Genomic DNA, 25,568 nt, shown 5'->3' on the forward strand with positions numbered 1-25,568 from the left:
TGTAGTGTCAACTGCGATTGGTCTAAGACCTCCACCCGACTTCAAAAGAGGAGTTAAAGGAGCGCTAGCCACATATTCCCCTAATACTGCAGGGCAGTTTCCTGCAAGCCACAAATCCACAACCCCAGAAATGGAAGAGAGCAACTTGTCGGCCACAACAGCTGCAGAGCAACTCATCTTATTTCATCAATGATAATTTTAGTTGTAAAAATAATGAATTTTTGAATTTAATATTTAAGGTAATTTTAGAATAGTTTAGAAGTTTAATGTAAGAGTTTTAATAAGTTAGGAAAGTTTCCTGGAGTAGTAGATACTTTGGGAAACAAGTTTTTTATATATATTGTTTAAAGTTTAGGGGGAGTTATCTTAAGGAGCTCTAAAAACCAAAATTAGTGGACTCTTTTGATTAATTAAATTATTTTGTTTTTATTGTGATTTTAAGACAAATAATTCAACGTTATACCTTGATTTATTTAAAGTTAATTACAAAAAATTTAGACATACTGCTAACTTTTATACTTCTACAGTACCGAGAGATACGCTACCAAAGAAGTATTTTGCTGTAACCACTCCAGCACCAATTTCCGCAGCATTTGCATCGTCAACATCATTTTCCTTTCAAAACAGCTCAGGCTAGGGGAATGATATAACAAACGCTTTCTATTGGTAACACTTCTACAATGGCTTTTATGTGTTCATTCCCTTCAAGATCTCTGAAGATGTAACCAAGTCCCGACATGCCATAGATTTGATTAATGGTGTAAATTTATTTTTAGTGTTCAGCGTTTCAAAGATCAGAGTTTGAATTTGAGGAAGAGTAGCGCGTTCGGGTACCAAAAGCAAAAGTACTTCCAGAAATAGAAGTCAAAAGCAAAGATCACCAAAAGCTGACTTTTTACCTCCAGTAGTTGTTCTGAGATCTTATATCTAAACTAGCTTCTTGCTTTTTGATTTCTAGATGTGGAAAGCTACTTCTAAATATATATCCAAAGACGTCATAAAAATAACAGAATTAAATACTTGGTTTCCAAAAATTATTACTTGGTCACCAAGATTTGTAATTCTTTTTATAGGTTTTGTTAGTTTCATTTTTATAGTAATTTTCCTTTATTATTTTTTCTATCAATTATATAAAAAGGGCATTTACTCCGATCATCGAAAGTGAAGAGTGGGCATTAAAAAGACAAGGGAAAATTAGGCGCAGGCCCAAAAAAAACAAATTCTTATTGTCAGGCCCACAATTAATTTTAGATACTTTGACACCCAAAATTATCCGAAATGATTAAGAATCAATAATAACTCGTTATGCATACTATTTTTTCAGACATAACTCGTTATGCAGCCTAATTTTTCAGGGGTATAATTGGCAGCGCAACTTGGATATAACATATCTAAAAATCGTGCCTTGGAATTTTACAAATTTTATACCGTTCGAAATATTTTTAAGAAATCTACGCAACGAGTACAAACAACAATATCAAATTTTTGTTTTTCACGAAAAAATCGGAGGTGATAATCATTTTAGGCAAGATTTTCGAAAACTGACTACATAACCATTATGCAACCACCAAAAAAGATGCATAACACATTTTGCAGACGCATAACGAATTATGCAACCATTTCCTCGACTGCATAACAAATTATGCATCTGCATAACAAAGTTATGCATCTATAACAAGTTACGTAGCCATTGTTTTGGTTGATTTTAGTGCGTACATTAAAAATTGATGCATAATTGGTTATGCATCCATATTTAAGGATGCATATCAGGTTATGCATCCATTTTCTCGATGCATAAAAGATTATGTAACAATTTTCTCGATGCATAATGCATTATGCAGCCGTATTTTGGATGCATATCAGGTTATGCATCCATTTTCTCGACTGCATGATGCATTATGCATCAATTTTCAATTTTACACAAAATAACAAATATGTCGGATAATGTGTTATGCATCCATTTTTTCGACTGCATGACATGCTATGCACTCATAACAACATCTTCTTCTTCTTCTTCTTCTTCTTCTTCTTCTTCTTCATTGTTCATCATCCCAGCTCAAATAAGCTTTATTATTATTCCCTGTGTTTTCTAAATATCAAATCAACTTTTCTTCCTGTTCTACTTGATTGAAACAATTACAAACCTTATCTCCATCTCAGATCCATCTTCTCAATCATAATACCTAATTAAAAAAAAACCCATTCATACATTTTTCGGAAATAACAAACAGCAAGATCTCGATTCATCTCAGAACATCACCTCAAACCCTAACTTTCGATTCCATTCATCTATTGTTTCTAATCTTCATATAACTATACTGTCTATCAATATTATTGATCGTAAGTCACAGTTGGGAGGAAGAAAAGAAAAATAATTGAAGAAGAAATTCCCGTGAAGAAGAAGAAGAAGAAGAAAAGATACGAAGAAACCAAATTTTATAAATTGTGGGTTTGGGAGAAATTTTCTCATGAAAACTGGGTGCGCGCGTGAACTTTTGTGCCCGTGGGTTTCACGATTTAGAAAATCTATAGAATGGGTCTCCTTGTAGTTTTCACAAAAGACAATCAGATCCATACGGGAGGGATAGAGCCCATATATGATAGGGATGGTATACTTGGGCCCAAAACCACGGTAAATTTCCCATTATGGCCGTGATTTTTCGAACCCTGATTTTGGGCATACCAAAATCTTTCTAGGCATACAAAACAATAGTCCCATCTTGGGTGACCTTATAAGGGGTACCCTATGGGTAGTTCAATTACCTATATACCCTTAATACAAAAATCTAAAATCAGTTTTCTAAAAAATCAAAATCAGTTTCCCTTACCATCTCTTCTTCCTCCTCCTCCTCTAGCCGAACTCTTCCCCCTCTTGCGAAAAAAAAAATTCATCATCGTGATTAATTGTCGATTCGTAAAAATTTGATCGTCGATTAAACTCAACCACATAATGACTGTACAAAGAAAAGCAGGGACTAGGCAAACCAAATCGTCTTCTAATCCATCAATTGAAGAAGAAGAACCAATTGAAGATGAAGGTGTAGAAACTGAAAATCAACCACCAATTGAACCAGAAATTGAACCAACTACATCTCCAGCTCCGGAAATGAGGATAAGAAAGCAAGTTTTACAAACCCAATCTCCTATTTGCTGTTTTTCATCGATTAAATGACGGTTACAGTGTTGGGTTCGTCTCAAAATTGAGTTGCGTTTTTAGCCGAACTGTTCTTCACAAAAGCTTCCTGTAAGTGTATATGAACAGTTCGGCATGAAATTTCATGAAATTTCAAGCCGAACCTAGTCACAGATAAAGATGCATAGGGGTTCGGCGTATTCGATAATCATAATATGTGCCGAACCTAGCACATTAACGAGGTTCGGCTATTACGATATTCTCAATATGTGCCGAATCAATAACAATATTTTAACCCAAAAAATAACAAATTGATGTTCGGCTCATACGATTTTCGAAATATAAGCCGAACTGGTAATTATTTTTTTCCGAGCTATTCAGGATGTTGTTCGACTTACTATGAAACTTTCATATAAGCCGAACTAGTGTCTAGCAAACGGTTCGGCACATGCAGTAAACAGACTCAGTAAGCCGAACCGTTCATCAATTGGTAGATTCGGCTCATAGATGTGAGCCGAACCTCAACCTGTTTCGCCGAACCATGATTTAAAAAGCCTAACTTTTGATAATTGAGAGCTATAGAAGTGAGATTAAGTATATGATATAAGTGTACCTGTGTATTAGAAGCATTGGGTTCCTCATCAATGTCTTCATCATCAGGATTTGGCTCATAAAAATCATCATCTTGAGTTTGTGTAAACAACTCATCCTCAAAATTTTCATCTAAACAACTTTTATAATTCTGAAAATTATTTTAATCACTAAGCAAAATATTTAATCACTAATTAAGGTTATTAACACTAATACGTAAAGGGCAGATTTGCCATTAAATTTTTTTTGGGTTAAGGGGTTATTTGATTTTGCTATTTCACAATCTTTTTTGTCTTCATTCAGTATGCCTTGGAAGATTTTGGTATGCCCAAAATTATAGTTCGATTTTTCCTCGATGAGCAACTATTATAATGCATGACACTTTGGTTTCTTGATGCTCTTCCAAATATAAACCCTAAACCCCATTCCAACTCTTTCTCTGTTTCGGTACAATATTATCACAGTTTCAGGCATGAAGAAAACTACAAGAAAACGGGAACGATCGTTGCAAACACCATTAACAATAATAGTAGATGGAGAAAAGGAAGAGACTACGCCAAGCCTCCCGGATGATATCATTGTAGACATCCTTTTGATGTTACCAGTAAAATCTATAATCCGATTCAGGTGCGTATGCAAAAACTGGCGCAATTGGTTATCCAGAGACCCTAGTTTTATTAAAAGGCATCTTAAAAATAGCATCGAAAGTGGAACCTTTAATTGTTTTTCAATAAGCCGTCACCAAGAGTTTAATATACTTAGAGGAAAATCATCATCATTAACAGCACTTCAAGATGACTGCTTTGAGTCTATTAATTTATTGGATTTTCCATTAAAATCTCAACTGGTTAAGGATCCAGATATATTGTTTGACATTCACGGCTCTTGTAATGGTTTGATTTTGATGAGAAGCCGTACGAGAAGAAGCCGGCCTAGGGATATAAATCTTTGCCTATGGAACCCAACTACAAAAGAGATCAAGGAAATAGAACTTGATTCAGAAGTCAAGTACGGACCGGCGTGCTCTCAAGTTTTACAGGTAAAGCAATCCAAAGTCACGTACGGGCTTGGTTACGATTGTGAGACGGATGATTACAAGATTGTTAAAGCTAATGCTTTCTATGACTACGATAGCAATGCTCAAGGTGTTTATTGTGGTTCTGAAGTTCAAGTGTACACATTAGGTTCGGATTCATGGAAAACATTACCCAACATCGTTCCTTATAAGATAGTAGATTCTTCCACTCGTGCATCTGTTAATGGGGCTCTTTATTGGATAGCAACTCGATGTCATTCTGACACTGTCCAAAAATCTAACTTAATTCTTTCTTTCGATATCAAAGGCGAGAATTTCAGGGAAGTTCCACTACCTTCACAAGTCATTGAACTATTTGGTTTTAACTCTCCAGTGAGGAGAACTACATTAAGTGTTTTAGGAGGGTGCCTTTGTGTAGTCTTTCTGGGTCGTAATGATACTGAAGTATGGGTTATGAAGGATCACAAAGTGAGAGAGTCATGGACCAAATTGTTTGTTGTCCAAATTGCAGTCAAATTAATACCCATCGTTGTGCCGTATGACATTCCAATGCGAACTCAAGAATGGTGAAGTTTTTTTATTCACACTCAAACAGTTTGGTGTCTCAGACACTTATTTTTTTTTTACATATGACTCAGTGCACCATGAACCTAAAGTTCCCAATATCTATCCCATCTTAGGAAACAATTGTAGCATAGAAACTTATGTTGAGAGTCTAGTGCCAATTTCCAGTACTCATGCAATGGAGCATGAATTTCCAACTCCCCAAAAACAAGCAGCAAGCAAGTATCAAATTAAAGCGTCGGAAACTGGCAGAGCAAGTATAATAGGTCTCACTAAGTTCCTATTCGCATGATAAGTAAAGAAAAAATAGGCTATACTGGAGAAGAATGTGCTTAATTTGAGGCTTTTACTTCTTTTGCTTGAGGGGTACTATCTTCATGTGATAAATTACCTCTTTGCAGCCCTTAAAATAGGTTTCTTACTCGAGGAGTAAAAATTAGACACGAGCCTATCAAAATGGCTTAATATACACCTTAGCACACAAGTCCAGTAATCTGAATGGAAGAGTTGTAGCACCCGCCAACATGAGCATGTTCAGCAGTTTGCGTAGCTTAAATTTGCAATGGTTTGATTTTGATGGGAAGTCGTATGAGAAACCATAGGGATACGGTGGATATTGATCTTTGCCTTTGGAACCCAACTACGAACTTGGTTATAATTGCGATACAGATGATTACAGGATTGCTAAAGTTAGTGCTCTCTACGGCTTTGATAGCAGCAGTACTTATGATCGACGGGTTTGTTATGGTTCTGAAGTTCAAGTGTATGCATTAGGATCGGATTCATGGAAAACATTAACATCGTTCCTATGATATAATATATTCTTGCACTCGTGCATTTGTTAACGGGGTTCTTTACTGGATTGCAACTCCATACCCTTATCACATTATCCAAAAGCGAGAATTTCAGGAAGTTTCACTTACTCCACAAGTCGATGAACTGTTTGGTTTTAAATGTTTTAGGAGGGTGCCTTTGTGTAGTTTTTCTTGGTTGTGATGATACTAAAGTATGGGTTATGAAGGATCACAAAGTGAGAGAATCTTGGACTAAATTGTTCGTTGCTCAAATCTCAGTGGAAGACCCAATTGTGTGCTGTATGACATTACAATGCGAACTCAAGAGTGGTGAAGTTATATTCACGGTCAAATTTGGTGACGCAGCTACTTATTTTGTTGCATACGACCCAGACCCAGTGCACCGCAAATCTAAAATTTCCAAGATCTGTCGCATCTCAGGAAACAACTGCAGTATCTCAGAGAACAAGTGCAGTATAGAAACTTATGTGGAGAGTCTAGTGTCAGTTTCCGGTACTCATGCAGGTTAGCTTCCGGTAAAGGTTGGTTTGATTTTTTACCTTTGCCACTAATCAAGAAAACAAAAGATATTAGTTTAACCGATAAATGATCGACTAAATTAGACGCAACATAATGGTTCTCAGTGTAAGGTTTGGTTAGTAGCAAAGTTCTCGAATAAACCCAACTCTAATTTTGGTTAGCAGCAAAAGTTCTCAAAGAAGAGTTCGGTTAGTAAAGTGATTTTGCGAACCAACGAACTCCACATATATACAATTAGGGATAGTTCGGTAACAAAATTATTTAAAGTGATTTTGCGAACCAACCGAACTCCACATATATGCAATTAGGGTATAGTTCGGTTACAAAAATCTTTTAAAAACAAAGGCGAACAAACTGAACTCCACATGTATGCATTTATGGTGAAGTTCGGTTAGAAGGTATTTACTTTTTTTTTTGTTGCAAACCAACCGAACTCCACATAATCCAATGAAGGTAAAGTTCGGTTACGACTAAACTCAACATAGTTGCAAAAATAACAAAGTTCGGTTAGGTCAAATTTCAACAATTATTGTTGTAATAATGGTATAAAGTTCGGTTACAAAAGAATTTTAAAACCTTTTCGCGAACCATAATTTTAAATTTCGTTAAACCGAACTGTTCTTCGTGTTCTTCCTTTCAGAAAGTTCGTCTACAAAATTAGGGTTTTTTCGAAACTACTCCCAACCGAAAAACACACTGTAACTTCCAAATAAACCTTGTTTTGATGACTTCTATTTCAATTTTAACGAATCAAAATCAAATTAAAAGTAATAGGTTTGTTGGAAAATACCTGCGGATTTTTGTCATGGCAGAATCGAGGTTCTTCTTGCGTCTTTGATACCCGATTATGGCTTTTCCTTCCGATTCCACTTCTTTATTAATCTCAAATTCACTTGGGAGATTTGCTAGATATGCCAATCCATGACCTTCTCCAGGGAGTCTTGTGGTTTTCTTTCGAAGAACCATTCTTATACTTGATTGATTAATCGACGATGAAAATTTTATGAATCGACGATTAATCGATGAAAACGATGTTGAAAGGAAGAAGAAAAAGAGAAGCAAATTTTTTTTCTCCCCGAAACCTATCTTGTGCGGCTAGGTAGAGGAGGGGTCTGATTTTGGATTTTTGTTAATATAGATTAGGATTAGGTTAAATTTATATTTTGGTGGTTATTATTTAGTCTAAATCTTAATTAGGGTTAAGGACAGATTAGTAATGGCTGCATTTTAGGACATCCATTATAATTATAGGGCCAAACTCAACGTAGTTGCAAAAATAACAAAGTTCGGTTAGGTTAAATTTCAACAGTTATTGTTGTAATAATGGTATAAAGTTCGGTTATAAAAGAATTTTAAAACCTTTTCGCGAACCATAATTTTAAATTTCGTTAAACCGAACTGTTCTTTGTGTTCTTCCTTTCAGAAAGTTCGTCCACAAAACTAGGGTTTTTTAAAAGTGGTCCTTATAAAACAGTGGTTCCAAAAAAAGGCCGGTCCCCAAAAAATCGTTCAAAATTAAAGAGAGACGCAAGCCTAACAGGCTGGCCTAATACACCATAGCCCACAAGCCCATTAACCTGAGTGGAAGAGTGAAAAGTTCTTCAAAACTCAAATATACTCCCTCCGTCCTAGTTTACTTGTTTAAATTGGGCATTTTTTTGTCCTAGTTTAGTTTCTAAGTTTCATATTTTCCCCATTTTATCCTAATTTACCCCTATGTTGGAATCAGGTCATGGTATTGAGAACTATGTAATTCTATTTCCCATGATATTCTAAATACTCATCTCTCTATATATCCTTTATTCCTTTCTTCTCCAACTATAACAATTTTTTTTTTTTCAATTCTTAAATACTAGACCAAAAAACTAGATATGTATCTTAAATACTAGTTTGGGGTAATTTTGGAAAAAAGAATTCCTTTCTCTACTTTTCTTAATCTGTGTGCAAAAACCATTTTAAACAAGTAAACTAGGACGGAGGGAGTAGCATGTATCGACTATCTTTTTAAAGTAAGTCATCTCTGGTGGTTTATTTTTCTTTGTTGACATTCCGGTGTCAGTATCTATTCTTGTACAGTTTTTCCTAGTGTTAAAACATAGAGGTGAACCAGTCTAGTTGGGTTCAGTGCGATCTTTCTGTTTCATTACTGCCTGCCTGCTTAAAGAATTGAGCGATTGATCGACCTCCTTGGTTGAAAGTTACTGGCCAACTACTAATCTTTACTGTACTTTGCTTTTGTGCCAAAATGTACAAGGATTTTCAAAATCAGAGCCGTTACAATTTCCAGTACCAGCAAATACCATTGCAAAAAAATTGATGAGCCTCATCAGGTAATTGGGCCTGCAATTGGTAAGCTTAGATTCACACGAGACGATGAGAGGAAGAGATGTGGATAAAGTGGCAACGGGCAAACAAGACCAGTTCATGAATATGGTGAAATCACTGGGACAAATCATATGTGGCTGCAGCACATAAATTTCAGCGGTATCATGGAATATTAGTGAACACATTATATCTCAATCAAGTTATCAAAGTGAACTGCTGCTAGCATTACAAAAAAGAGGATCACATGGATTAAAAGTGAGGGTCCAACCAGAAATTGATTAACATTAACTACCTGGAGTTTGGGGTTTTCACAGAAATATGTTGACAGAATTCAAGATCACATCATGGGATTTTAAGTATGCTAAAGACAAATATTATTATCCTTCTTAGTCATGTTCTGAAATGCTTAAAACTCCATTAATTATTTTGTTTCAGCCCTTAATTTAATTTGTTTCAGACATTTTCCACTTGTTAGCTGTTCCTAATTATGTTTCTAAGCGGATCGCATGAGCAGGTGCCTTTCACAGGCTCATAATCATTATCCTTGTTTGTCAACATCCGTCTTGTAACTTTTGTTTGTCCGTATCCCGTAGTTGTTGTGATGACGCGTCTGATGAGATAGGAGAATAAATGTTAGCTGATAATAGCACCTGCAAGTTTTCCACTAGATGAGCCATTTTAGTATTGTGAAAAAGCTTCATAAGACAGAGTAAAATTGGAATGAGAGAGTAACATAAAGTGGGTTCACTGTCCACCATGCATTAAAACTTACCTATACTTTTACATGGTTTTCCTTGTATCCTTTGATGGAAATTTCAACTATCTTTTCTCTCACAAGTGCTAGCTAGTTAGAATTAGCAATGGCGGACGAAGGGGCAATTGGGGTAATGGCAATGACTGATTCAGGTTAGTTCTGAGTATATTTTTCTTTCTTCTTCTCTATACTTTTTTTTTTCATCACTTACTTTTGTTTATTTATTACGAAAACGATTTGTTAAACTTATACCAAGTCTTTAGTTGGTAACCTAGCAACAAGCTGGGCTCCGACATCTTTTTGAAACGATTTCTCTATACACTTCTTCTTCTTCTTCTAAGATCATGGGAATCATCTCATTCTAATTTCAAAACCCATTTTTATAACTTGATAAATTTCCGGTTTTCCTTGAAATGCATCAGAGATTTTTTCAGAGTTTTTTTGTTGGAGAGTTTTTCTTTCTTGAATGATGTCTATTGCATTTGAAGGTGGCTTTGCTTCTAGTTTTATTCATCTTAGTGGTGCTGGGATATCTTGTATTTCAATCTTGGGAAATGGTGGAGGAGCTGGTGGTTTTGGTGGTGTTGTTGAGGATTATGAATGTTTTAATATGATCTGATTGTTTTTTTTCTTACTCCCTCCGTCCCACTCCTAAGTGACCTATTTGATTTTAGATTTTGTCCCAATGATAAGTGACCTATATCACTAAACAATGAGATATTCCGGAATTATCCTTTTAGTTAATTATAAATAATATATGAAATATGTATAATTTGATAGGCATGTTTATATTCGTTACGTACGTGTTTTAAAATGCTTTTCAATTGTATGAAATTTGCGAACATCCGTGGAGTATTTTGAGAGATAAACCATTTTTAAATTTCACTAGTTATTATTCATAAGGGTATAATTGTAAAAAATGATTAAAAATACTATTTTCCTTGCTTTCCTTAAAAATTGTGCAAATTTCAAATAGGTCACTTAGGAGTGGGACGGAGGGAGTATTATTTTTATTCTAGGATGAATGATGATCAAGAAGAAGATAGCAATTGTAGCACTCGTTCTAAAATCGTCTGGACAATTATCACAATCCTACTCCTTGCGGCTACAGTAGTTATATTAATTTTTCGTCATAAAGATTTTGTTTAGTGGATGCTTAATTGATACACTTATAATGATAATGCTTGTCGATAAAAAGAGTTGTGTGTAGAAAATCTGATGTCAAAGACTTAACGAAAGAACACAAAACTAAACTCAAGCGAACTTCTCTTATTTGATGTGTTTCGACTCATGGCTCAACAACCTATTTATATGATTAACAAATTTGACTCTCAAATAATAAACACTTTCCTAACTTAATCAAACTCTAACAAAGACATTTCTAGAAAACTCTTCGTAAACAAACTCTAAAACCAGTAATACTTGCTACCGAAGTAAACTTCTAAATACCGTACTACGTTCAATAATACTTGTTGATCCATTCACTTCATGTCAACTGTGTTGGAAAATTGACACTAAATCAGGGTGAAGAAAAGAATGTTGTCTTCTGGGTTCAAAGCTCTAACATAGATTCTTTTCGACAATTATTCGACCCTTCCCAATTGAATTGGCGAGTACAAATAGGTCAATGAATATTGCCATCAAGATACTGGAAGCCCTATAGATAGTTTAGCATCTGTTGATGTGTGTTTGAATGGAAAACAAAGACGCAATTTATAGATAGTTTAGCATTTGTTGAAGATGATTCCTCATCTCCAACATGCATCCTTTCAGTGCGAACTGACATCTCTTCCAACAATGGTGTCTGTTTGGAAAAACGATATTTCTGTTCAGTTTTTCTAACTGTAATTAGAAACCTAAAACATAAAAATACCTATCGCCGAAAACTCTATGTAGCGAAATGATGCCTGTTTGTACAACTCTGTCGCAGAAAAATAACTGTCACCGAAAACTCTGTGTAGTGCCTACAAATTAAGGGTTTGTTGAAAATATCCAACATTCTCCCCTTATTTTCAAAAAACCAAAACAAAGCATAAAAAGTTTTGAAATTGGAGTGGCTGCATCACTCAAGTGACTGCCTACGTACCCGAGTGGGATCAAGCCAACGTAGTTCAAGCTAAGTTGAGACAAAGAATCATCGTTGGAGCCAATACATAAACGATAGGTACCTTTTGGGTTTGAACCTTCACTTAGTGTAAGATATTCAAAGTTTTATCGAGGTCCTATGGTGAATTTAATCTTGAACCAAGTACCCCTTGTGATAAAATCGGAACCTCCACACATTGATTTCCGATAGTAGTGTATTCTATAGCTCGCACATTAACGGCCCCATGCTTTCTCCTGGATTCATGAGTCCTTTTCTGAGAACGGTCTTATTCTCATAGGAAACGACCTGATTTCCATATACTCATATAGGTAAGTCTCGAAGGTGTTTCTGCGAGACACCTTGTGATAAAAGTTAGACTTATTAAGGATTTTCATCCATCCCTAAGATCATGCAGAATCACCACACTAGAAGGACAATGGGAAGTTTTAGTTTAATGTACCATAACCACTTCAATAACTTGTTAGTACCACATTGAACTTAGTCTATCTTTTCAAGACATAAGTTGGGTTTCCGTTATTGGTGATCGAACTTCCTTCATAGACCTGAGTTCTATCTCCTTATACTTTATTGAAAACACTTCCTTTGGTAGACACTTTTTAAAATGATCCGCCGAGTTCTTTTTCGATTCAATATAGTTCACTGCAACTACTCCCCTTTTGAGTAATTTCTTACAATCTAAGACTAGCATGTCTTAACTTTCCATTATAAGTCTTGTTTGAGATCTTATAGATCGTAGCCTGATTATCACAGTTAACCATGACCAACAGAGTTGGCTTCTTCCATAATGGGATTTCTACTAGTAAGTTTCTAAGCCAATCTGCCTCCTTACATGCATCTGCAGTGCAATCAATTCTGATAACATTGTTGAATCAGAAATGCAGGTCTACTTCTTGGAACTCCAGACACAACAACACCTCCCAATGTGAATATCCATCCACTTGTTGACTTGGATTTGGATTCTACGTCGTTCCAGTTTGCATCACTGTATCCTTCAAATACAACGGGATAACTATGGAAATGTAAACCATAGTATATGGTTCCCTTCAAGTAAGCCAACACTCTTGAAATTGCTTTCCAATGTTCAATTCCCGGGTTACTTGAGAAACAACATAGCACTCCCACTGCTTGGGCTATGTCCGGTCTTGTGCAATGCATAACATACATAAGACTACCAACAACACTAGAATACTCAAGTTGTTTATGAGATCTTTCAGCGTTCTTCATTAATTTTACACTAGGATATAAAGGTCTAGGGGATGGTTTTTCATCAAAATGACCATATTTCTTGAGAAATTTCTCAATGTAATGAGATTGGGTTAAAACCAACTCATCTCCCTTTCTTAGGATTTTAATTCCTAATATCACATCAGCCTCCCCTAGATCTTTCATGTCAAAATTATAACTAAGAAACTTCTTAGTATCTTCCACAATAGACAAGTCAGACCCAAAAATAAGCATGTCATCAACATACAAACAGAGAATTACACATCCAGATTTTTCTTATTTACTATAGATACATTTATCAGCATCATTCACAACAAAACCATATGACAAAGCCACTTTGTCAAACTTCTCATGCCATTGCATGGGAGCTTCCTTCAAGCCATAGAGGGATTTCACTAACTTACACACTTTCTTCTCTTGGCCTGGTAATATGAAACCTTCAGGTTGTTCCATATATATCTCTTCTTCTAAATCACCATTTAGAAAAGCGGTTTTGACATCCATTTGATGCACAACTAGCTTATGAAGGGTTTGTTGAAAATATCTGAAAACTCTGTGTAGCGCCTACAAATTAAGGGTTTGTTGAAAATATCCAACAAACTGCACCAGTTGATCCAACCATACTCTGTCAACTCTCATAGTTGATCCATACTACTGTATCAACAACTCTTGTTGATCCCTTATATCTTCTTCACACTATCTTGGTTTATTCTTCAACATCCTCCCTTAAACCAAGATACTCTTTGCTAATCATCCCCAACTTTCCACGCAAGTAAATGAAAGTTTTAGACTTCAAAGACTTGGTAAAAATATCTGCCACTTGCTCTTCACTCTCAACAAACTCAACAACCATCTCTTTATTACTTACAAGCTCTCTGATGTAATGATATTTGATATCAATATGCTTAATTCTTCCATGAAGTACTGGATTATTGATTAGTGAAATTGTAGACTTGTTATCACAAACTACTGTTGTTGGTGTCTTCTGTTCTTGAAACAATGACTTCAACATCATTCTCAACCATACATCTTGTGTAGCACAGTTGCTAGCAGCTATATATTCAGCTTCTGTTGTAGATAAAGAAACAACTTGTTGCTTCTTTGATGACCAAGAGAAAAACCAGTTCCTAAATGAAATCCATAACTTGATGTGCTTCTTCTTCCTTCTGTATCACCAGCCCAATCACTACCAGTGAAACCAACTAATTTTGGATCTTCTGAATCATTATAGAGAATTCCCATATTAGTTGTTCCTCTAACATATCTCAGAATACGTTTTGCAGCTTGTAAATGTGATTGTCTGGGTTCTTCCATAAATCTACTAACCAAACCCACTGTATACATAATGTCAGGTCTTGTAACAATCAAATATCTCAGACATCCAACAAGACCTTTAAAGTCTGTTGAATTCACAAGTTCTCCTGATCCTTCTCTTGTCAACTTCAATTTCTCCTCTACTGGTGTTAAGATTGGATTGCAATTATCCATCTTGAAACACTTTAGTATACCTTCTTCATATCTTTACTGATTGATAAAAATTCCTCTTTCAGATTGTTGTACTTCTATGCCAAGAAAATATGACATTAAACCAAGATATGTCATCTCAAACTCTTTCACCATATCCTCCATGAATTCGTTGATCATCTCAGAACTATTTCCAGTAAAAATAAGATCATCTACGTACAAACATACTATAATATGATTACCAAGAGTATCATCTTTCAAATGTAAAGTATGCTCATGTGGACATTTTGTAAATCCTTTCTTAATGAAATAAGAATCTATTCGTGTATACCAAGCTCTTGGTGCTTGTTTCAAACCATACAAAGCATTTTTTAGCTTGTATACTTCATTCTCCTTCCCCTCCATAATGTAACCTGCTGGTTGTTCAATGTAAACTTCTTTTTCCAAAACTCCATTTAAGAATGCTAACTTAACATCCATCTGAAATATCTCCCAATGCTTTTGTGTATCTAAAGCAATTATTATTCTTACTGTATCAAGTCTTGCAACTGGTGCAAATACTTCTGAGTAATCTACTCCTTGTCTTTGTCTATATCCCTTAGCAAATAACCTTGCTTTCAGTCTATCCACTTAACACCAATAGGTTTCTTCCCTGGTGGAAGTTTTGTTAATTCCCATGTATCATTCTTCTCAATTGACTTCACTTCTTCATTCATGGATTGAATCCAACCTTGTTCTTTTGATGCTTCTTCATAAGTTACAGTATCACAATCTCCAAACAATGCAAAGTTCATAACATCCTCATCAATGTCTTCATCATCTCTTGATATTACATAATCATTCAACCTAGCAGGTATAACATATTTTCTTCTTGGTCTTGTAGTTTATTGTTGTGGTACTGCTTCTGTTCTTGCTTCTTCATGATGTTCCTCTTGAATCAACACTTCTTCTTCAACTATAACTGGAACTGTTCTTACAACAACAGGTGGATCAACATTCCTTATTGATCCAGTATGTGGACCAACATTCCTTGTTGACCCAGAATTTGGATCAACATTGTTTGTTGACCCAGTATCCCAATTACATTTTGAATCTTCATCAAAGATCACATCTCTAATTATAATTATTTTCCCATCTCTGGATTAAACATCTTATATCATTTGGTTACTAAACTATAACCAACAAGAATACACTTTTCACTTTTGTCATCCAACTTCTTTCTAAGTTCTTTAGGTATATGTGCATATGCAATGCACCCAAAAACTTTCAGATCTCTTACACTTGGTCTTGCACCTCTCCAGGCTTCTTCTGGTGTCATATTATTCAAAGAATTTTGTAGGACATCTGTTAAGTAAGTAAACTGCTGTATCAACTGCATATCCCCAGAAACTCTTTGGTAAATCTTTTGTTCTTCTTATAGTTCTTTCCATCTCTATTATGGTTCTATTCTTCCTCTCTGCAACTCCATTTTGTTGTGGTGTATATCTTGCAGTCAATTGATGTTGAATACCATGTTCTTCCATGAATTTATCAACTACAATATACTCTTTTCCTCTATCAGTTCTTAATATCTTGATGCTCTTACCAATTTGTTTCTCAGCATATGCTTTAAAACTTCTAAATGCATGAAAAACATCATTTTTTTGTGCAAGTAAATATACCCATGGTTTTCTACTGAAATCATCAATGAAAGTTATGAAATAGTTATTACCTCCATGTGAAATTACTTCAATAGGACCATACAGATCACTATGAACAATCTCCAACTGTTGATCAGCTCTTCTGGCTTTGTTGACTGGGAATGAATCTCTGTGATGCTTGCCAAAGATGAAATTTTCACATCTTGATTCTGGAAGTTCAATGAAAGGTAATCCTAACACTATCTCCTTCTTTGCTAAGGTTTGTAAACTATTAAAGTTCACATGTCCCATTCTCTTATTCCATAACCAAGAATCATTATGAACACTACTGCTGTAGCAACATTCCTTTTGATGCTGAATATTCAAAGGAAATAATTTATTATTGGTCATCTGTACTTTTGCTATCAACCTTCTTCTTCTATCTCTGATGAAACAAAGACCATTGTAAATATTCATAGAATATCCTCTTTCAGATAGTTGTCCCATACTCAGCAAGTTTTTATGTAAACCTGGTACATAAAACACATCCATGATATATGCTTTTGAACCATTCTTATGAACTATTCCAATTCTGCCTTTTCCCATAACTGGAATTGTAGAACTGTTGCCAAACTTTACTGTTGATCTGAAAGACTCATCAAGCTTTTCAAATAAATCTTTTCAGCCACACATATGATTGTTACAACCAGTATCTAAGTACCACTTAAGTTGTGGTTGCTCTTCTTCTGTATGACATGCAAGTAGCATGTTTCCATCCTTCTGCTCTTCTGCTTCTTCTTCTTGACTTTCTGCAATATTAGCTTTAAAATTTGCTTTGTAATTATTAACAACTGTTTTTCTTGGTTTTGGACACTCAGTAGCAATATATCCAAAATCTCCACAATTATAATATTGTATTCTTGGTCTGTCCAGTGGCTTCCTATAACTTCCATTATTGGATCTTTCTCCATTGTTATATCTTCCTTGAAAAACTTCCAGCATTAGGTTTTCCTTGATTACTTCTCCAGTTAACTTGACTCGGAAGTGCCTCTTCAACTTGTTTTGCAGCTGCTGTTTTTTCTAGCAATTTTTGTTCATAAGCTTGTAATGAACCCAACAACCCATTAAGAGTCATAATTGCAACTGTATTGCATTCTTCTATAGCAGTAACCTTTGATTCAAACTTCTCAGGCAAGCTTCTTAAAATCTTCTCTACAATGGATGAATCTTCTATAGTACCATCATTGGCCTTCATCTCATTGACAAGATTCAGTGTCTTTGAGAAAAACTCTGAAATTGCTTCAATTGTCTCCATATGCAATAATTCATATTTTCTTTTCAAAGTTTGTAATCCAATCTTCTTGACCTTGTCAGATCCTGTGTAGTAGCTTATCAAACCATCCCATGCTCTTTTAACTTTTTTGATATAGATAACTCTATCCATGAGAGATTCATGAATACCCTGATGAAGAATATATGTTTCTTTAGAATTCTTCTTTCTGTGTTCAGTTAATTGAGTTTGCGCAGCTCTTTCAACTACAGCTTCTTCTGCTGGTTTTACATAACCATCTTTCACAATATCCCATACCTCTTGGTATATGAATATATTCTCCATATGCAACCTCCAGTGTTCAAAGTTTTTACCTTCAAACACTGGTACCTTAATTGAACTTAAACTCGTCATCTTCTTCAACTTAACAACTCATACCCAAAACCCTAGAACCTGATACCAGTGCTCTGATACCAGATGTAGAAAATCTGATATCAAAGACTCAATGAAAGAACACAAAACTAAACTCAAGCAAACTTCTCTGATTTGATGTGTTCCGACTCATGGCTCAACAACCTATTTATATGATTAACAAACTTGACTCTCAAGTAATAAACAAACTTAATAAAACTCTAACAAAGACACTTCTAGAAAACTCTTACGTAAACAAACTCTAAAACCAGTAATACTTGCAACCCAAGTAAACTTCTAAATACCATACTACGTGTCAACAATACTTGTTGATCCATTCACTTCATGTCAACAGTACCAGTTGATCCAACCATACTCTGTCAACTCTCATAGTTGATCCATACTACTATATCAATAACTCTTGTTGATCCCTTCTGTCTTCTTCATAGTATCGTGGTTTATTCTTCAACATTGTGTGCTTGAGCTGTTGGTGGAGATGAATATTTAAGTTGTAAACCTTCTGAATCTTGAATCTATTTGCAGTTGGAGTGATGATATCTTCCTCGTTTTTTGTTCCTCAATTTATTCTATTTCCGGTAACTTTTTCTTTTTTTCATGTTGGAACGCTGATATTCATAGTGGTCTACCCTATTCTTTGCGTTCTGGGTTACTGTTCATCTCTAACCATTCCTCAAGGGAATGATAGGGAAACAGGATAAACTGCCTACTTTATTTTGCCATTTTGACACTTGTATGGGCTCGAATGAACCCATTCGTAAAACGAGATGGTCTCATATTAGAACCTTGTGAGTTGGATTGCAAATAAATAAAAAGAAGTTTTTAGATATTGTTCTTAAATTATAATGTAGATGAGAAGAAAAAATATATATCATCCCCCTTCGGAATCATCAGCCATATCGTTTATACTTTTTCGGGGAAACCAGTCTTCGTGACACAATTTTGTGTGAAAGAAAGAAAGAGTCACGAGGGTTCCGAATGAGTCGAGAAAAGAAAGGTCAGTAATGTATAGGTAATACTACAATCTTTAGATCTCAATCCGTGTTTCCATTAATTATTTGGTAAACGGGCTTGGTAATGCTACTTTAATGGTACGTTCTACGTGGTGTTCCAGAGATTACCGACGGGTGCAATCTCGATGAAGCTAAATTAGCGCATTAACAATTTCTGAATTTTTTCAACTCTTAAACAGTTTTTCTTTTTCTTTTGTATGTTAGTATAGCTTCTTTTATTATTTTTTTTTCTTTTTATTTTATTTACTTTCTGTAAAAAAAATTATGCATGAATAAAAATCTTGTGAATTTTAAGAAAGTGCCACACTTTGTATTTCCGATATAAGAAAGTGCCACAGTTTTTTTCAAAATATATAAAATGCCACACACGTTAACTATTCCGTTAGGGCCTACTAGATCAGTCAATTATCATTGACAAAGTCCAAAATATGTATTATCATTACCTAATTACCCTTCTCATACTTATAAGTTAGAACTTACAGCTTTCTAAGAAAAAGATTGCCGATCCCATTCATATCTAACCCTTCTCCATTTTTGTTCTTCTGTGTGCACAAACTTTCTCTATTCTTGTTCTGCTGTACACGAAAACCATCTACTTATATATTTGGAATGATAGATCCAGTAGATGATTCAGTTAATGATTGATTGAAGAGAACACACGAAAGAGGAACAAAGATAAATTAAAAGATTGATTAAAGAGAAGAGACGGAACAAGAGCAAAGTAATGGTTCTGGATAAACAAACATGACCATGAGATGTAATCCTCTCAATTTGAGAATACGGGTTCGTTCTAATTTATCTTTTTGTTGTTTGTATAAATTACAATCGATCGTTTGGTGAGCGTAATTTTCAATTTGTGGATCATTTTAGTTCTTGAAGAATTTGAGGATTTTGGCGTTTATCTAATGGTGCCCTTATCTTTAGAGTGTCTGTACTTATATTTTCTGCCACCAATCTCTGTTGTGACTACACGTGTATAGTGTAGATTGGTTTGTCTATATAAATGTAATGTCCTGACAAACTCTAGTAAGTACAATTTACTGATTTTCATTAAGATGAAATATCATTTTTCTTTCACCTGTCATTATGGTATCGAGAGCAGGTTAAGCTTTTTAAGCTTTTTGATCCTTGAATGGTGATTTTTTCTTCATCTTCAACAAAACTATGTGTTCTTTTTCTCTTGCAACAGTGATTCACAGATACTCTCTTGGGTGAAGATTGTTTTTTCTCCGGTATTCTTTGTTTCTTCAATTCCTGCAAACTTTCTCAGATCTACTTTTGATTTTTTTTTAAAACTTTTCAATTCGTTCTTCTATCAAGATTTCCTCAAATTCTTGATCTGTTTTGTTCATCATACTAGCTTCTACCTTCATTTACTTTCGTTTTTTGTTCAAATCTTGATTTCTGTTTTTCAATTTTATCTCAAATCTTGATTTCTTTCAATGGATCAAAGACCTAATGTTCGCATTTCCACACTTCCGCTCAATACTATTGCTCATATAATCCCTTTGAAACTCAAGGATGATAATTTCATCACCTGGAAAGCTTTAATATTACCACTTTTCAAGAAATTTCAGGTTGAAAAGTTCATCGATGGTTCCTTTCCATGTCCTGATCAAGGAACCACAAGAGCTCAACTAGCTGAATATCAAGATTGGATTGCTGAAGATACAACTCTTCTTCTTTGGATCCAATCAACAATTTCTGATTCAACTATTGGTTATGTTGCTGGTGTTGCTACTTCTAGAGGATTGTGGCTTAGCATTCAAGAAATATTTGCTCATACTTCTACAACTCATGCAATTCATATTCGTACCAAGCTTCAATCTCTCAAAATGAGTATTTCTGTATCAAAATATCTAATGGAGATTAAAAGCTTTCAAGATCAACTTGCATCTGCAGGATCTCAAATTTCAGACACTGAAATGGTGGTAACTATTTTATCTGGCTTGCCTCTAGAGTATCATTCCTTTGCTACTTCCATTATAATTCGTAATCCTCCAGTATCAAGCAAGGAACTGTTCAATCTGCTCATGAATGAAGAAATTGATGTAACCAATACCAAAACTGATTCTGAAGCCAAAGCTTTTGCGGCTCAACATTATCAACAGTTAAAACCTACTTCTAGTTACACTCCTATACCTTCATACTCAAACTCAGTTTTTCATAGAGGTGGATCAAGAGGTCGAGGTGGTCGACATCCAAATCCTAATTTCTTCTCAAGACCTTCCCATGGAAGAGGCACTACTTCTGAAATTGAACCTTGTCAAATCTGCAAAGGCAAGAATCATGATGCTACTGAATGTCACCAAAGGCTTAATTTCTCCTATCAAGGCAAACCTCCACCAGCAAATCTTCAGGCAATGTTAGCAGCTGCAGATATTTTTGATGATTCTCCCTGGTATGCAGATAGTGGAGCTAACAATCACATCACTTCTAATGATGCTAATCTGACTACTTCTTCTCCTTATGATGGTGGTGAGATGATTTCAACAGCTAGTGGCCAAGGTATGCACATCTCTCATATTGGTCACTCATTAAAACATGTGAATGATCATTCCTTTACTCTCAATAACATTTTAGTTGTGCCAAAAGCCTCTCAAAACCTTTTGTCAGTTCACAAATTTACCACAGACAACCACTGCTCTTTAACTTTTAATTCTTTTGGTTTTTATGTGAAGGACTTGACCTCTCAGAGGATCCTTTTGAAAAGGCCACATAAAAATGGTCTTTACCCTATTCAATTCAATTCACACACTGCTCCTGCTGCATACTCCAGTTCTCTCATCACCAGTGATATTCTACACAAAAGACTTGGACATCCATCTTTTCAAACCTTGCAAAGACTGTGCCATCAATTAAAACTACCTAAAGTCTCTAGCACACCTTTATTTTGTAATGATTGTAAACTGGGAAGAATGCACAAACTTCCTTTTAGTCTTTCTAGTACTGTTGCTGCTCAACCTTTAGAGCTTCTTCATATGGACTTATGGGGTCCCTGTCATGTCAGCTCTCTTTCAGGCTCATACTACTATGCTAATGTTGTAGATGAGTACTCCAAGTATTGTTGGATCTTTCTACTAGTTAATAAATCTGATTTCAGACAAGTCTTCATTAATTTTGTCACTCAAATTGAAAACTTCTTTTCTTTGTCTGTTAAATGTATTAGAACTGATAATGGTGGTGAATTTACTGGCAATCTTCTTAAAGCTTATCTTACTCAAAAAGGAATTCTTCATGATTTTTCTTGTCCCAAAACACCTGAGCAAAATGGTGTTGCTGAGGTAAAACACAAACATATTTTGGACATTGGTAGAACTCTTTTGATTCAATCTGGTCTCCCTGCCATGTTTTGGGTAGAGGCTTTTCAAACTGAAAATTATCTAATTAATAGATTACCAGCAAAAGCTCTAAACTTTGTATCTCCTTTTGAATTTATCTTTCATAAGTCTCCTAATTATGATTTTTTGAAAGTTTTTGGTTGCTCCTGCTTTCCATGGCTGAAACCATATACATCAAATAAGTTACAACCTAGAAGTAAGCACTGTGTCTTTCTAGGCTATAGTCTTTATCACAAAGGTTATAGATGCTATGATTTCACCACAGGCAGAGTATATATCTCTAGACATGTCTTATTCAATGAATCTAGTTTTCCTTTCAAAACTTTTTCATCTCATACTATTTCTGCAACTGTTCCATCCATCATTCCTACTTGTGATGCTTCTACTGCTCCTTCAATTCCTGAGTCAGTTCCTCCTCCAATACTCACTACCTCCACTCCCACTACTACAACTAAAGTCATTCCTCAAAATGATCATTCCATGATTACTAGGTCTAAGAGAGGTGTGTTTAAACCAAAAACTATGATTGCCACTAAACATTTATTGCCTGCAGCTTACTTAAGTGATAAAGCATCTCCAGTTCCAACATGCTTTTCTCAAGAAATAAAGAATCCAAAATGGAAGGTAGCCCTTTTTCAGAAACATGAAGCTTTACTAAATGATGGTACTTGGTCTTCTGTGCCTTCTTCTCCTGAGCAAAATGTAGTTGGCTGCAAGTGGGTCTTCAGGATCAAATATAATGCAGATGGCTCATATAAAGCAAGACTAGTGGCAAAGGGGTTTCATCAAAAACCAGGACTTTACTTCACAGAAACATTTATCCCTGTTGCCAAACCAACAACTGTGAGGATTGTTCTTTCTCTTGCAGTTCAATTCAACTGGACCATTACTCAACTTGATGTGAGTAATGCTTTTCTCCATGGGGATCTGCAAGAACAGGTATTTATGGCTCAACCACCTGGATTTATTAATTCCCAATACCCAAATCATGTCTGCCTACTTCATAAATCCATCTATGGACTCAAGCAAGCACCCAAAGCATGGTATGCTAAACTTGCTAAAGCTCTTATTTCTCTTGGCTTTGTTACCTCATATGCTGATACTTCATTGTTCATACACAAATTTGGCTCATTCATTATAATTATCCTAGTTTATGTAGATGATATCTTACTCATTGGCAATGATTCAAATCATATGCATAATATTGTCACAAAACTGCAAGCTAGTTTTACCATCAAGGATCTAGGCAACATACATTATTTCTTGGGCTTAGAAGTCAAGAGAGATAACTATGCTCTGCATCTTTCTCAATCGAAGTATGCACTTGACCTACTGAAGAAAACCAATATGATTGGTGCCAAAGCATGTTCTTCTCCTTCCTCAGCAACAATCAAACTAAGTAAATCAGATGGTACTTTACTTCCTGATCCTCCAGAATACAGGTCAATTGTTGGAGCTCTTCAGTATTTGACACAGACCAGACCTGATATCTGTTATGATGTTAATCAGGTCTGTCAATTCATGCAGAATCCTACCACTACTCATTTTGAAGCTGTCAAAAGAATTCTCAGATATATAAAATGCACAATTGAGTATGGTATCAAATTCACAAAAGGTTCTTCTTTTTTACTGGGTTTTTCAGATGCTGACTGGGCAGGCAGTATTGATGACAGAAGTTCAACTGGTGGTTACTGCATTTTTCTGGGTGACAATCCTATCTCCTGGTCCTCTAGAAAGCAAAGTACAGTTGCTAGATCTAGCACTGAAGCAGAATATAAGACTCTAGCTCATAGTGCTGCTGAACTTGTTTGGGTCTGCTTTATCCTCAATGATCTTCATTTCCCACTACCTGTTGTTCCCAGATTAGGTTGTGACAACATCAGCTCAATCTCCTTAGCTTCTAATCCTATTCAGCACAGTAAAATGAAGCATGTTGCTCTGGACTTTCACTTTGTCAGAGAACTGGTACAATCTAAAGCCTTGGATGTTTTTTATGTTCCCACTCTTAAACAAGTGGCAGACATCTTCACCAAAGCATTACATGGTCCCAGATTTGGCGATCTCAGAGACAAACTGCAAGTTCATACATATGCACTTCAGTTTGAGGGGGGGGGGGGTAATGGTGCCCTTATCTTTAGAGTGTCTGTACTTATATTTTCTGCCACCAATCTCTGTTGTGACTACACGTGTATAGGGTAGATTGGTTTGTCTATATAAATGTAATGTCCTGACAAACTCTAGTAAGTACAATTTACTGATTTTCATTAAGATGAAATATCATTTTTCTTTCACCTGTCATTAATATCAACTTCTCCAGCTAATTCATGAATTGGGTACTTGTAATTATACATACATCGATGATTCATCATTGTTAACTCATTCAATTTTATGTTTAGGTTTATAAATCCCGAGTAAGATTGAAAGTTTGCCGTGGAAAAAAAAAGGAAATTGGTAAACATGGGAAGGAGGAATAGATGAGTTTTCTGTTGATAAGAATACAAGAAAAAGGCTCAAATTCGTCTCAGATTTGGTTGAAGTTTATACTCAAAAACCAGTTCAAAAAGTTGATTTTGTTCCCGTGAAAGCAGTCAACAAGAGGAGCGATATTGTCTTTAGTTCAGTGAGATGAATGCCTTAGATTAATGATATTACAGAGTTTGTGTATATTTGGATTGTTCGGTCTGTATACTATTCGAATTTTCAGGGAAGATTGGCTAAAAAGGAGTCTTAAAACATGAACACAACTCTACCTATTGCTCAGCATCAACATGCACATCTCCTGTTTGATAGAAGTCCCCTTTGATTTCATATATATCTAACTAGTATCAACTTTGCTAGCCTTACGATCAAAATCTAATAGTAAATGTTGATTATTAATTGGGGAAGACTCGGCAATGATTCACATTATTAAGTGATTTGGATCGGTCCTAGTTAGATGATTTTGGGGGCTTAAATGTCTTTTAATAGGATCCACGTAGGCACTAACGCAGTTAAACGTTTTCTCAAAAAAATGGGATGGAAAAATTCAAATGTGTGGCATTTTATAAATACTGAAAAAAACGGTGGCACTTTCTTAAACATGAAATTGAAAGTGTGACACTTTATTAAAATCCCCTGATATCTTCCCTTCCTATCAGAAACAAACAAGTAAAAGTCTCAAATAAGCAATTCCTTCTACAGTATAGTCTATCTTTTCTTTATTTACTAAGTGAGACCAGAAAAGATGCATCAGTAAAAACATAAAAATGGGTCGATAGAAAAGTTGCTGCAAGCCTGCAACATAACACGCTGCTTGGTTTCTTTACTTCTCTCCCCGTCCATTAGTCTGTTATACTTTCTCTGCCAGTTTCCGACGCTTTTGATA

General features: G+C 35.3%; 2 protein-coding genes across 2 annotated transcripts; one reads left to right on the forward strand and one right to left on the reverse strand.

Moving 5' to 3' along the window:
• Window positions 1-4,196: 4,196 nt before the first annotated feature.
• On the forward strand, window positions 4,197-5,415 carry LOC113290580 (F-box protein At3g07870-like). The gene has a single exon (XM_026540170.1). It carries the CDS (start codon window positions 4,197-4,199, stop codon window positions 5,328-5,330), a length of 1,134 nt encoding a protein of 377 aa, XP_026395955.1. The 3' UTR covers window positions 5,331-5,415.
• An 8,706-nt stretch (window positions 5,416-14,121) lies between these two features.
• On the reverse strand, window positions 14,122-14,556 carry LOC113290581 (uncharacterized mitochondrial protein AtMg00240-like). The gene has a single exon (XM_026540171.1). It carries the CDS (start codon window positions 14,554-14,556, stop codon window positions 14,122-14,124), a length of 435 nt encoding a protein of 144 aa, XP_026395956.1.
• Between the last annotated feature and the right edge of the window lie 11,012 nt (window positions 14,557-25,568).

Source organism: Papaver somniferum, chromosome 6 (assembly GCF_003573695.1).
Source record: "Papaver somniferum cultivar HN1 chromosome 6, ASM357369v1, whole genome shotgun sequence".
Classification (NCBI taxonomy): domain Eukaryota; kingdom Viridiplantae; phylum Streptophyta; class Magnoliopsida; order Ranunculales; family Papaveraceae; genus Papaver; species Papaver somniferum.

Coding starts and splice junctions, on each gene's coding strand:
- LOC113290581 (XM_026540171.1), bottom strand. CDS start 14,556: ATGGATAATTGCAATCCAATCTTAACACCAGTAGAGGAGAAATTGAAG.
- LOC113290580 (XM_026540170.1), top strand. CDS start 4,197: ATGAAGAAAACTACAAGAAAACGGGAACGATCGTTGCAAACACCATTA.